This window comes from Perissodus microlepis, chromosome 10 (genome assembly GCF_051167445.1).
Source record: "Perissodus microlepis isolate ML-2025 ecotype Zambia chromosome 10, ASM5116744v1, whole genome shotgun sequence".
In the NCBI taxonomy this organism is placed as follows: domain Eukaryota; kingdom Metazoa; phylum Chordata; class Actinopteri; order Cichliformes; family Cichlidae; genus Perissodus; species Perissodus microlepis.
Window position 1 is genome coordinate 13,513,673 of NC_140470.1, and position 13,742 is coordinate 13,527,414.

General features: G+C 39.0%; 1 protein-coding gene across 3 annotated transcripts in view; it reads right to left on the bottom strand.

Annotated features, from left to right (window-relative positions):
* LOC146378990 (serine/threonine-protein kinase PAK 3) overlaps positions 1-13,742 on the bottom strand; it is a 50,856-nt gene that overhangs the window by 13,320 nt on the left and 23,794 nt on the right. For all 3 annotated transcript variants that reach the window (XM_084942225.1, XM_084942226.1, XM_084942224.1), the window contains exons 2-3: positions 3,367-3,560; positions 3,130-3,230 (exon numbers count right to left, since the gene is read on the bottom strand). In XM_084942225.1, coding sequence (XP_084798351.1) covers positions 3,130-3,230; positions 3,367-3,538 — 273 coding nt within the window. In that variant the 5' untranslated portion in view covers positions 3,539-3,560. The remainder of the gene's footprint in view (positions 1-3,129; positions 3,231-3,366; positions 3,561-13,742) is intronic.

Below are 13,742 nucleotides of genomic sequence, written 5' to 3' on the forward strand. Positions count from 1 at the left end.
TCAGTGATCAACAATTTGAAACACATATCGATTAAATAAAAAGATCCTTAATATTCCATGTAAATAAACATTCTTTATATTGCCAGTCAACAACAAAAATTGATCAGCTTTTTATAAGAAATGAATTTTAAAAGAAAGCCGCTAGCTTTATCCTTGTATTTAATTGGTTAGTATAAAAGCATTATTGCTTTCTTTACTCTGAGCATAAAATTATCTTTTTGTCATGGTTCTGGGTCAGTTTCGACCCAGTATTTTGAGTGTTGATTGTTTAGTTTATTTTTGAATGTTTGTTGTGGTTTTGGGCGCTATGAGTATTATTATAATGATTGTTATTATTAGAATTCTATGTTTCTGTTTATTCATGTTTAAGGATTTGTTCTCGGTTGTATCTCACGTTTGGTTTAGTTCAGGCTCCGTGTGTCATTCCGTCTGTCTCTCAGTGTCAGGTCTGCGTCTTGGTGTAGTGTTCTCGTTTCCTGTTTTATTGTGAAGGTCTGCGTCTCATGTGAGTGTGTTCAGTTTTACCTCTGTCTCGTCTTGTTGATTATTCCCAGCTGTGTCCACCACCTGTGTGTAATTCCCCTGTGTTTCCCTGTGTATTTAAGTCGTGTCCTCGGTCATTGTAGTTGCTGGTCCGTCTGTGTTTCCACCCTGCTTCATCTGTGTGTTTCCCTGCAGTCAACCATCATCTGTTTCCGCCCGCTCTCATTCATCTTCAGGTTTGTGTTCTGTAGTTAGTTTGCTCCCAGTTTAGTTTAGTCTTTGCTCCGTTCGCCGTTTGTCCATTTCCTTTTTGTGTTTAATAAACCACCCTCACACCTGTACAAGTGCCTGCGTTTGGATCCTCCTTTATTTTCCACACGGCTCATCTCACTCGCCGTGACACTTTTGAGACAATTTCTTCTTTTTTATCTTTAATGGGAAGTGAATATCCGTCAACAATGGCTTTCTTTCATGCCAGCTTTGTAAACTCAAGCACATTTTTACTATTAAAAGCAAATCAGCTGCTGGGGAAAAAAAGGCTGGCAATGGGGGTTAAAAAAAAGAAATCATACTTGGAGGGAGATCAAGGGAAAAATCGAGAGCGATGTACTTTATTCTCCCTGAAAACCCTGAAACAAGTAAAAGTGGCTGCTTCAAAACTCTTAAAAGAGCTCTGTGTGTCACAGGCACATAGCTTTTAAATGAACAAGGAACTATTTGTTACTGATACTGTGCTGCACATTTGGTAGTCAAATAGTCCCGAATATGTAATCCTTAGTGTAAGGACGTTTTTATAGGATTGTGATGATAAGACGCAAACTTCCTACAATTATTTTTTAGAATAGGACTGACTAGACTAGACTTTGCATTAGTAGTTTATTCCCAGTACTGTCAAACTAGTCTAGGTTCAATATATGCATCTCTGTTATTATGAGTGAGTGGGTGTACGAATATGTTAATATGTTGTTTTTATCGTTTACTGCATCTTTTTAAAACTTTTCCCATTAACGAGAATCTCACCACGGATGCTAACCAAATGCAAAGAGTGCAATAAAAACAACTATTGTACACACAGGAGTCCGCATGGTCCTGTGAAAAAATAAGTACACCCTTACTGCTTCCAAAAGAACTGTTATGCAGCCAGATGCTGCTAATAAAGTGCACTTGATGAGCTGGTTATCAGTCAGTGTGAGCACCTCTATAAAAAAACAAGTTTTAGCAGTTTGCTGGTCTGGAGCATTGAAATGTGTGTTAACACAGCCTCACAATTTGGAGGTGGCAGCAAATTCATCTCAAGGTCAGACCATACAAAAAATTAAGAGCTAGATTTTAGACTCTACAGGCCTCAGCATGTTAAATGTTAAAGTTCATGACAGTACAATCAGAGAAAGACTGAACAAGTATGGCTTGTTTGGAAAGGTTGCCAGGAGAAATCCTTTTCTCTTTAAAAAGAACACAGCGGGATAGTTTAGGCTTACAAAGTACAAGACTTTGGGAACAATGTCCTTTGGACAAGGGAGACCAAAGTGGAGATGCCTGGCCATAATGCACAGCACCACATTTGCTAAAAAAAATAAACATCAAAACATAGCAGTGTAGACGTGATGATTTGGGCTTGTTTTGTAGTCATTAATTCGACTAAAAACTTCTCTGGTATAGCAAAAAATATTCTAGAGTCAAATGTGAGGCTGTCTGACAGAAACTGGGTCATGGCACAGGACAATGACCCCAAGCACAGCAATGAATCTACAAGAGAATGGCTGAAAAATCAAAAAATAAAAAAGGTGTCGCAATGGCCAAGTCAAAGTCTAGACCTCAACCTGAATAAAATGCTTTTGCAGAACCTTAATAGAGCTGCGTTTAATGAAATGCTCGCAAACTTCAGTAAAATGAAGGAACATAAAGGAGAGTGAGCCAAAATTCCCCCACAATGATGTGAGAGACATACAATTACTTCACATTATTGCTATTACAGGTGGTTCCCCGAGTTATTGAATAATGTGGTGAACTTAGTTTTACCCAAGACTGTAGTTTTTACTGTTCAAAATTCACCCCAGAGTAGTAAATTGTATTCATACATCTGTAAAGCTTTAAATAATTAGAATAATTACCTTTGCATTTAAAAATCTGTGCTGGAACTGCTCTACTGAATCACAAACTAGGTAATGCCAAAGACAGTCTATTGTATTTCTTGCTAGTACATTAAGTCTGCATAGATTACCTAACTGCTAATAAAAGAATGAAAAGAAGTGACGCATACAGCGAAGGAAAAAAAAACAATTAAACTGAGAACAAAGAGCATTAAACAGTGAATATAGAGGGCGGGTAAAACTATGTTTCACGGTATTGTATATCTAGACTTGTAACAGCATCAAACTGAGACTGGACCTAAAATGTAATTTACCAGGAAACACTGAAGGAATCAAGTGCAGGTTTCACTTCATGGGTTTGAGTGATTGTCATTCAGGTCACTTGTATTACCAAAGCTATGTGGAGGAAATTTAATCACTAGCCGGCTCTATCACTTTAGGGAAATGTGAATTTTGAAATGTGTGCCTGTAAGTTTGCTTTCAAATGAGAGGCGAATTTTAGAAGCACATCTGTCCTCATTTATATGCCTGATCATCGGGTGAAAGGGATACTCACTGTGAATTCTCCTGTTACAGCATCAAAGCCAACATGAATGGTGTGTTCGAAGTCTGAGGGTAGGGATATCTCAGGACGTTCCTTCTCTTTCTTCTTGTTTGCTAAAGGAGATTGACAAAAATCTGCTTACAAGCTCATTTTTAACATTTATTTTTTCTTTACACACAGGAAACAAGTAAACCATGTGATCCAATGTGCTGCTGAGCCTGAAGGCGACATGTTGAGAAGGATACTCACTCTTGTCTCCCCCGGGGAAGATGGAGCGCAGGCGGACCTTCTTGTTTTTCTCTTCAGGAGCCATTGGAAGCGGTTTGGATGCGTGATTCACTGATGAAGAGTCTCGGGAACTACTGTTCATTCTCAAGGGGGGGGCTGGTGGTTTCTCTTCAATATCAACACTATCAGACATCTTTAGTAGCACTCACAATGCCCTGGGAAAGAGAGAAGGGGAGAGGTGTAGGAGCTCAGTGTGAAAAAGTCTATGTATAGATCAGTAAGAACTCAAACAGCAGCAGGTGATGAAAGCTACAAAAACCCTCTGCACTGATCTTAACTTTCACTTGCACTTAGCCCTATGCATAATACACAACAATGTCAAGTTTGCTAAACTGAGGAATACCATTTTTTATACACAAAAGCATTATTTCCATTTGTAGTACATATTAGGTGTTCTGGTTCACCAAGACCTGCTGTGTAAAAGGGAGCAGGCATCAGTGACACCAATGAGTAATGACAATGAGTAAGTCAGATACAAGATGAAAAGAAGGAGCTGGGATGGAGGTGGGTTGCAAAGCGGTTTGCTGATGCACAGCACCCGTGGACAGGCTAAAATTGTAGGTCGTGTAGGACATCGGCTCACACCACATCTAATATGGACTGGCAGTGAGATCAGCTGATCTGCCAGGATTGTGGCTGCGCATGACTTCATGAAGAAACGCTATGCCTGATTGATCTTTATTAAGGTCAGGAGCAAACCATGGAGTTTAAGGGGCAGTTTTACAGTAGAAAAGCCACAGTAAAAAAAAAATCCACAGTGGTATTTTAGATTAATATGTTCATGCAAATGGTGTGCACTTACATTTTTCTACCTCAGTGGTACTTAAAGCACTTTACAGTGCTATAGTGTTATAGTAACAGCTAAGCTGCCATGCAAGAAGCCCAACAGCCATCAGGAGTTTCAGTGTCTTGGTAAGCAAAACTTCGGTATGTGGAGTGATTGCGGGACCAAACCATCAGCCCTTCAAGTGATGGATAAGGTAATAATTATTAAAACTAATTGATTAATTTCTTGAGGGTTTAAAGAGTCACAATCTTTCTGGATATTTAAAATTGAGCTATTTCTATATATTACAGCTATTTCTTATATTTTGTAGCTTTGTAATCTATTGTATTATTTCATTTAGTTCAGTCTGTTACTGTCCTTATTGTCTTGGAGCAGCTGTAACCATATAATTTCCTTAAGGATTCTGATTATGTTTCTGATTTTCTCCCTTGTAAAAGAGATTTGATCTCAGAAGTACTTCCTGGTTAAATATAAGTAACAGCACTAGTACACTTAATTCTTCCTATGTGGACACGGCTGATATTTTGCACGGCAGATTTAAATCTAATTTAGATTTAAAGGTAGACTCACCAACCAAGAACTGATTCTCAGAGAATCTGGCAAGAGTAAATATTTCCATCACTCATGCTCTAATCTTCCATCTACCCATTGCATCTACACATCTTAGACTCCTTCAGTGCCGCACCCTGAGGCCAAGCCCATCATGTGATGTGCAGCACAGGCATCCCAGAAAGCGGGCCATCCATGTGGGCCGCCCCCTTGCTAGAGACCTACATAAGCGAACAAAGACACACTCTCAAGCTTTTACACAGCGCGCCTTTCCTTTGACGAATCACACACGTGCCTTCGTGGTGGCCTTTACAATTGTACTTAACCATCTCCTCCTCCACTAGGCACAGTTTGATAGATCACGCTGCACTCTTCCCTAACGTCCCAAAAGAACTGGTTTGGAATAAAAGAACTTGATTAGTGGAACGATGCGACATGATAAGAAGCCACGGTTTCATCAGATTTTGACAGTTAACAGCGTTATTACACAATACCTCTGGCTATCTCCATCTGCTGCCTCAAATTCTTGTCTTGTTGTGAAAGGGATTTGTCAGTAATGTGTTATTTCATCATAAACCTGTTTGGGCAGGACACCAGAACCACAAATCAAGGCTTCTCAAAACATGCTCATTGTTTGTTTGTTTAACTGTGCAGTAACTACCTCCGAAACATGTCAGATTAAGAACAAAACCCCCCACAAAAACAACATCATCATTAACTGTTTCCCTGTTAACTGCTGATTGAATGTAAACATCCAACGGATTCAGTAAACAGATTTTATTATTTCATTTAAACATTAAACATGTTCTTTGGATAACATTACCAATATGCTTTAATGTGTAAGGAATTGAGTTTATGACTCGTAAAAAACAAACTACAAAATATGTGAAAGTTTATATTACATTAAATAAAAGCTTGGAGATCAAACATGGATCTGAGATAAAAGCTGCCAACATAATCTTTATGTCTAATTAATTAGACAGCATTTGGTATTCTCCACTGACGCGATAGCTCGCACTGCAATCTTTTCAATTAGATTAACTATTCAACAACGACTGCCGGAAATTATTTGGCAAATATCAGCCCATGCACACTGCTGGCATTCAATAGCAGCCCAGCTCGCTGTAGATGAATGTAGAGTTGAAATGTAAAACATGAACATGAACAAGAACTGAAAACAAGAAGCGTTCCACCACTGCAAGATAAGGATAAAAATAATATTGCAGCATCTTCCTTTAATAGAGGTTACATCAGTTGAATCCTTGAGAAACTTTTGAATTACCCTTTCCCAAGAATGATCTGTTAAAAAAAAAAAAAAAGTGACTCACTCCTGACAGCACGGTTAACTGAAATTAGATTTTGATCTGGCTTAGCTAGAAGGCACCGACTATTTTTGAATAACCAGTCAGCTCCAGAGACATACTATGATTTTAAAATGCCAATATGTCGTTGCTATTATTTTAATACCGCGTTTCAAAAATCTTATGAGATATATTGCTGGTGGGGGAGCACTATGCTGGCGCTTTCCAAGCGAGACTCCAGACGACAACAAAAAACAGGTTTGCTTAGGTTGGAGTTTGGGCGTGTCACTGACAACAAAACCCAACAAAACTCTGCTATTTACAGAGGAAATTCACAATGTGGACACATTAAAGAAACAGGGCGTGTATACAGCACGGCTGTCCAGGCAATAAGGAAGACAAGGTTTGGTAACCTTTGTATGCAATCTGACACAATCAGCCAAATTTAGCTGAAGGATCACAGGGATTATTAAGCTTTATGGCTTAATACTGTGGCACCAGGCTTACAGCGAGTGTGGAAATACTGTTGATCTTGACATCTAAACTTTTATTTAAGCTTTTGATTTTTTTCCCCCTCATATCCTTTTCTTTGCTTCTCAATCACAGTTACTGATCGTTTCCAAATGATCCATAACCAGACCGGCTGACTGTCTGTCATCTATCCTATTAAGAGAGCTCACGGGGTATAATTTTTTTTATAATCGGTGAAAAAGTGCAGCACTATAAGTGATTTAGTGTCAAAAAGTGGCATCCAAGCTGTCTGTCTACCTTGTCTATGGATCATTGCAAAAACACAAACATCCCTGTCCTGTTAAGACTTACACAGCTGCGACTAAAGCCTCTGTTAATCCGTTAACATCATTTTTTTTGCTATCAGTTTTGCTTCGATAGAAGTCACACTGCTTTTACTGTCACGCACAGAAGTGGATTCAGTAACGTGCGCATTAAACAAGCGAGACCTGCCAACAGCGATGGGGCTCTAATCTGTCGAGTCAATATCTGGTCTGAAAACATGGAGGGAAGAATCGGTGGTTACAACATCAAACAACAACAGGAGAGTTTGAACTTTTCAAATATAAAACTAATGATTTCTTGAGGTTTAGTCGGGTTAGTTGTTCCCCCTTTTCAGACATGGATTTGTAAAACTGTTGGCTTCTAATAGCCATTCTGTTATTAAACAGAGGAGTAAGGAGCCATGACACATGCGTGATGCATTGGGCTCACAATACATACAGTTACATGGACTTCTACCCAACAACCCATCCATCCGCTTATGCAATTCATAGTGGCAGGCTGCGGATGGAGCCTATCCCAGCTGTCAGAGGTCGAGAGGCTGGGTACACCCTACACAGTCCCCATCAGTGATATAAAAAAGTGTTGGTGAAACTATTTTAATAGTTACTTTGATCATCAGTATGGATGCATTCCTGTGACACACAGTCACAGGAATGCATATTTATAGAAACAGCTGGAAGCAATACACTGACTTATTCCTTTTAATGTTTTGTCAAATTTCAGATTGCAGTCACTACTTATGTCTCATTAGCCTGACCCGTCACATACCTGCTGTAATGTAAAGGTGTAGTTAAAAAAAATATGTCACTGTAATAGATGTGAAACTTTAGAGCGAGTGGGAGAAAGCAACATATATGGATGGAGTTAGGTGGCTTTGGAGAGGTCGGTGTGTCTCTGACAACTAAAACGCACATGAACAGGGTCGTCTGCACTCTGATGATGACAATTTACGGAACAGCTGATGAATCTGTTCAGACTTTTTCCAGCACACAATAATAAACCAATTTAAAGGAACTTCTGCGAGCAGTTTGGGCAGAGTGATGTCACAAAAGTAAAAGTGGGTTTACTGTGGCAAATTTTCAGAGGTGCACGGTCACACGTGAAGCTGACATATTGTCAGATTAATAGAAACGAGTACCTGTCTGAAAGGGCTCCTTTGCTTCATCAATACTCGTGTCCTCCTCGAGAGCACACACCACTTATATATAAACACTGAAGTGCTCATAAATATGATAATGTTAGGAAAGAACTGTCCTCAGAAAGCAACGTGGCTGAATGATGGCTAAAAAAAAATCCCCAAAACCCTCTTCGGGATGCTTCTGTTTATTCGTGAGTGAGCACAACAAACAAAAACAGCAGCAGCAGCAGCAGCATCACAGTTAGATATTACAAATCTAAATGTGGTCTCTAATGCTGTATGGCTGTTTAGCTTATCACCTTCCTGCCGGCAGTTCTGCTGAACGGCTAAAGATGGCAGATTCATGAAGGCCCAGACATTACCGATTCTTCGCTCACATAAAACACTGACCTATTTACTGTGCAGACTGACAGGCAGGCAAGCAGTCAGTAAGTACACTGTCCCTGAAACAAGCAGCTACTATTTCTGAAACACACACAGCCCAGTCTCTTATACATCAAGTGTACAAATGGCTTTTACCGATACTGAATTTACTGGTACGAGGCTGAACTACACCAGCAACGGCAAAAAAAGGATTATAAGACAGATTTCCATCGTTTCACTTTTAATTGAGTCAAAATGCAGAAGAGGAGAACTGCAGCTGTAACAATGATCCATGACATGCTAATTTGACAGAAGTTACACCCCCAGCGTCATCCTTTTCGACTTGCTTTAGAAAAATGTGACATTTTGACAGCGATATACAAATGTGCAAGCCTCCTAAAAAGAAATAAGATAAAACACTAAACCAGCACAGACATTACTGGAGATGTTTTCACATTTCTCTTCTATAAAATATTGATATATCCATGAAGAGTAGGCATTTTCCTTGCTCTTTCAAACATTAATGCTGAATTTGAATGGCTAACCACAGGAAGAGGCTCTAATCTTGAGCCCATGGCAGCCCAGTAATGGCCCCACAGTGGGGGGAGGGCTCCATAAGCTCAGCTCTCCATGCCCCTGATTAGGACACGCTCTCTGGTTGACTTGGCTTTGGCTGTCCTTCTATGAAGGATGCTGATTACTTGGGATGGGATAGACAGCTTGAGGACGGTCAAAAGATAAGGAGGAAGGAGGGATACTCCGAAGCTGCACATCATCATTGTTATTTGCTCCATCTGTACAGAACTTTTACTCTGCATTTTATAAACACAGGGTCAGATAAATTTCACTTTACAGATGCACACAGTGTCAAACAATAACAGCTGTCAACATGTAACTACACAAATGCTCATCTCCCCCGTGGCTGGACCCTCAAGATCAGAAGAAAACACGCAGTCATGTAGCCCGCTTCCATATGTCATCCCCTTGCATTTCAACTGGGGGGCAGGGGAAGCGATGTCTGACATTCATGTCTGTTAAAGAGGACTCGTGGTCAAACTAAATTAATGGCTGTTTTCATTTATCAGTACAAGGCTGTGACTATGCTTTGAAACTTGGTGTACATTATTTCAGTAAATAGGTAAGTCAGAAAATCCTTATTTCTTCAGGCACTGACACTGACAGTTAAAAACCTATTTTTTGGCAGTTCTTGGATTGTCATCCACATTAACACTTTCTGACAGTTTGTTGCAGACAGATGAGAAGCTTGGTGCCACTCCTATGTCTGAACAGGGACATGTGATAATGCAGTCAGCAGATTGTTTATCTCAACATAAACACAGGAAGCAAAGGCACACAGCTACAATCATGGTAAAAACACAGTACGGCATCTGTCAGTTCGAAGGTTTTACATATCAGGACCTAACAAATGATCCCATCCTAACCAGGTCTTAAAATAAGGTAAACGCAACTTGAAATGATGTGTGTAAGCACGCTCTTCTAAAGCTTGCTTGTAGAACCAGTCTTTGAAAAAAAGGGAATTTTGTTCATTAAGGTTTACAGGCACGTGCTTATACATAGCTCTATTAAGGGGAGCATTTCAATCAGGTTGAGGTTTAGATTTTGACCGGTCCACTTTGATTCTTTTCTTTTTCAGCCATCATTTTGTACAGTTGCTAGTGTTTGAGGGATCACTGGCCTATGTTATGACTCAACTTGAGCTAAGTTTTAGCTGTCAGACTCTAGAATACTTTGGTAAACAGTGTTCATGGACTCAGTGACTGCAAGGTACCGTGTGGCTACAAAACAAGCTCAAATCATCACTGCTTCACCACCGTGCTTGAGAGCTGGCACGAGATGTTTGGATATAATGCACAGTATCATGTTTGGTGAAATCAAACAGAGAATATAAGTGGTGACATCTGCAGTTTGATCTCTTCTGTCCAAAGGTCACGGGTCCAGACATGCTCTGGCTTGTTCAGGTGTAATATTGCAAACCATGCTGTTATATTGTTTTTAGAGATTAGAGGCTTTCTCTTGGGAGCCAAGCAAATAAGCCAATACTTCTTCAGTGTTCTTCTAACTGTAATGTTGTTAACTTGAGTATTCAACATGCTAACTGAGGCCTGTAGAGTCTCACCTAGAGGTTTGTTGCCGTTCATTTGAGAATTATACACCTTTGGATGAATTCTCTGGGGAAAATCATCAATTATCTTTCTCAGTGTAGAATGATGGAATTTAAATTATTTGTAAATGGGCATGTAACCCTTCTGAGATTGATGTGCAGCAACAGTTGTGTCTTTAAGATGGCTGCTGCTGTCTTTTGTCCTTGGCATTCTGTTACCACACACCTGAAGTGCCAACACTTGTTAAAAATCAGTTAATTAAGTCCATTTGACTTACAGCAACTGACCATATTTCTCTGTCGAAACAGTAAAGGTGTACTTATATTCTTTTTTTTTCCATTTATTGATTTTTTGCACACACCGTTTCAGCATTTTGGCTTTTTACTGAATTTATAATGACATGGTTGTATTAAAATGGATATATGATGTGTGATATGTAAAACCTTGGAATTGATAGTGGGTGCACTCTCTTAAAAGTAACAAAATGTGCACACAAGCACCTCTAAAGCTCGCAAATGTTCAAACTACAGCTCTTACTTTCTATTGTTCTGCATTAGTAAAGTGAATTTTACAATTTAATGTAATACTGTTCAACATTTAAAAAAAAAAAAGTAAAAGCATCAAAAGCACATCTAAAACTCATGACAGCGACTTGATTCCTGAGTCACAAAAGAAATTCTGACATTTCAACTTTTGTCAAATGAAGCTTCACTTCTTTGGTTTAAAGCTTCTACTGCAACACCCTGTAACTCTGCTTTGCATACAGCTCCAACGTCTGGTTCATGAAAGGGACAAGTCACAGCTGCCTCACACACTTTTATTGTAACAGGTGGCAGGTGAGACAGAGGTGTGCAAATTTATTCCTCGTTTCATGTTTCAGTGGGGGAAGTTTGGCTGTATGTAGAAAGATGTTGTCACACTTTTAATAGTCATGCCAATACAGTTAATATAAGTTCCATAATATAATAACCATACCTGATCAAGAGCCTGATGACAGGTTTACAACATATTCAAAAGTATGCCTCCCTGCACGAAGAGTGAGACTTCTTTCATTTGTTTATTTTTCCAGGGTAAAAAGAATCACATGTTTCACTGGAACAAACAAAGAAAAAACATCTATTTTTAGGGGATACACGCGCCTTGGGGGAAAGCTATGAACATCTTTTAATCGTGTGAGTAAAAAGGCTTATACCCGCTCATAATATGCCAACTAGAGCATGATTACACAATATCAAAGGAAAAAGTAAATGAATGAAACAGCTTTCAAATACACTTTGAAATAGCACTTCAAATGTCCATTAACACAGAGATCTGAGGTCTGAAACACAGCTGATGCACATACAGTATATTTTTCTATCCAAGTAGCTTTTCTAAGACAGAACGTGGCGTTTTACTTCAATCCAGTGTTTGTAATAGAGCTCTCTGTTCCCTTCTTCTTTTTTTTTTTAAAATGCACAGCACAGTTTGGAAATATCTCTGATCACTGACCTATTATTAGACACGAGCCAGAGTATGATCTTGTTTCATCCGATCATAGTCTACAAAACCACATTTATAGGAAAGAAATTATAAATATTAAACAAATTAAATGAAAATATTACACCCGGTCATTTATCAATTGTGGGAAATGCTACTTATATACATATGTACAGAAAAAGAATAGCTCTTTAGTTTGTAGAGTACTGTATGTCCTATTGTGCAGTTAAACTAAATGCAGCCTTGCACTTTGGCTTCCAGGAACTGTATCCTGTTCTAATGCTCAGGAGCATTCAAATTTGGGATGTTTGGGGTTTTCCTGACATGAACTCTTCCCTTCAGGTTCCTCTCACAATATTTCCATTGGTATAAGAACAAGAATTTCACGTATTCCTCTTTAGGAACGATCCAAACCATGTTGACCCAGATGCAGTAAAATCAGACCCAACCCATGTCACTACCACCACCAAGGTTGAGGTCCTTTTGCAGGAAATGCAACGTTTTCCTTTCGTTCCCATCTGTCTACAAAGGCTTTCCAATATGTTTCTGGCTTTCTCATGTGATCTTTAACAGACAGAAGATGAAAACCACTGTTCCTTTAGTGAAGTTCTGGGTTTTCTCCTTGCAACCCTGTCAGATATACCATTTAATCCAGTCTTCTCATCATAGTGGACTCAAATATGACCATTAGCTAACTTGAGAGAGGCTTTTAGTTGCTTAAAGATTACCCACGGTTCCTTAAATTAAACCACTCCTGTGGAGGGTAACAGTGGTCTTGAGTTTGAAAGCAGTTTTAATTTTTATTTTAGTGAGTTAAAATGTTTTTTCACATCAAGTTTTAGCTTTCAGTTAACTATAATAACCTTGCTCCAAATGTTTTTTTCTCTCCCCGAAGGGAGGGAGCATGCAATATGTTTGTCTCTATGTCTGTTTGTTAGCAGTTTAGCATCCACAGTTTTCAAGATATCAAGTTCAAATTTTGTGTGACGGCAGATATCAATAACAGCTTGAGCTGATTAATTTTGGTGAAAATCTGATCAATGTCAAGGTCACACCAAATGTGAAAATCAGTAAATCTTGCCCTTCAGAGGGTGTTGTGCTTTCTGACTGGTCTTGTTTTATTAAGTAACCTTGTTCAGACTGATGAAAATCAATAAATCTCACTTGTTGATGCCATGATTTATTCCTTTAATTGTTTTGAAGATCAGACTTAGATACATGTTTGTTTTAATTTAAAAACAGGCAGCACCCTAACACCTGATTCTAATTTTACCATCAAACTAACGGTCAACAGTCGACGTTTACTTGCTTTGTTTCTACTCGCATTTCATTTGTTTATGTGGCATGACTGAGACACGGCAGGACCACAGATTCGGTGTTAGAGCCATTCTATTTATTCTAGCTGCAGCTCTCAGCTGTCAGCCGCAAATCAAACCACAAAAAACTAACACACAACAACACAATTATGTAGGTCGGTGGGCGTAATTGCGGATGCCGCGCAGGTGCATGGGCCCTCCCTGCAGGGCACCGCAGACCACGCCCCACCACAGTTTAGTTGGGTTGTTTTGCTACTTTTCCGATATATGAAAGTTATGTTCATGGTTTGTGTCACATTTATGCAGAAATGTAAAAATTTCCAAAGGATTCCCAACTTTTAACTGAAACTGTATCTAATCAGTGTAAATTAAATCACTATTAATTAAATTAATGTAAATTGGACAGTATGCGTATCATACATATCTGACTTTTTGCAAATGAGAAGAATAAATTAAGCGTTCCAGTAGCTAAACCATTTAGATAAAAAC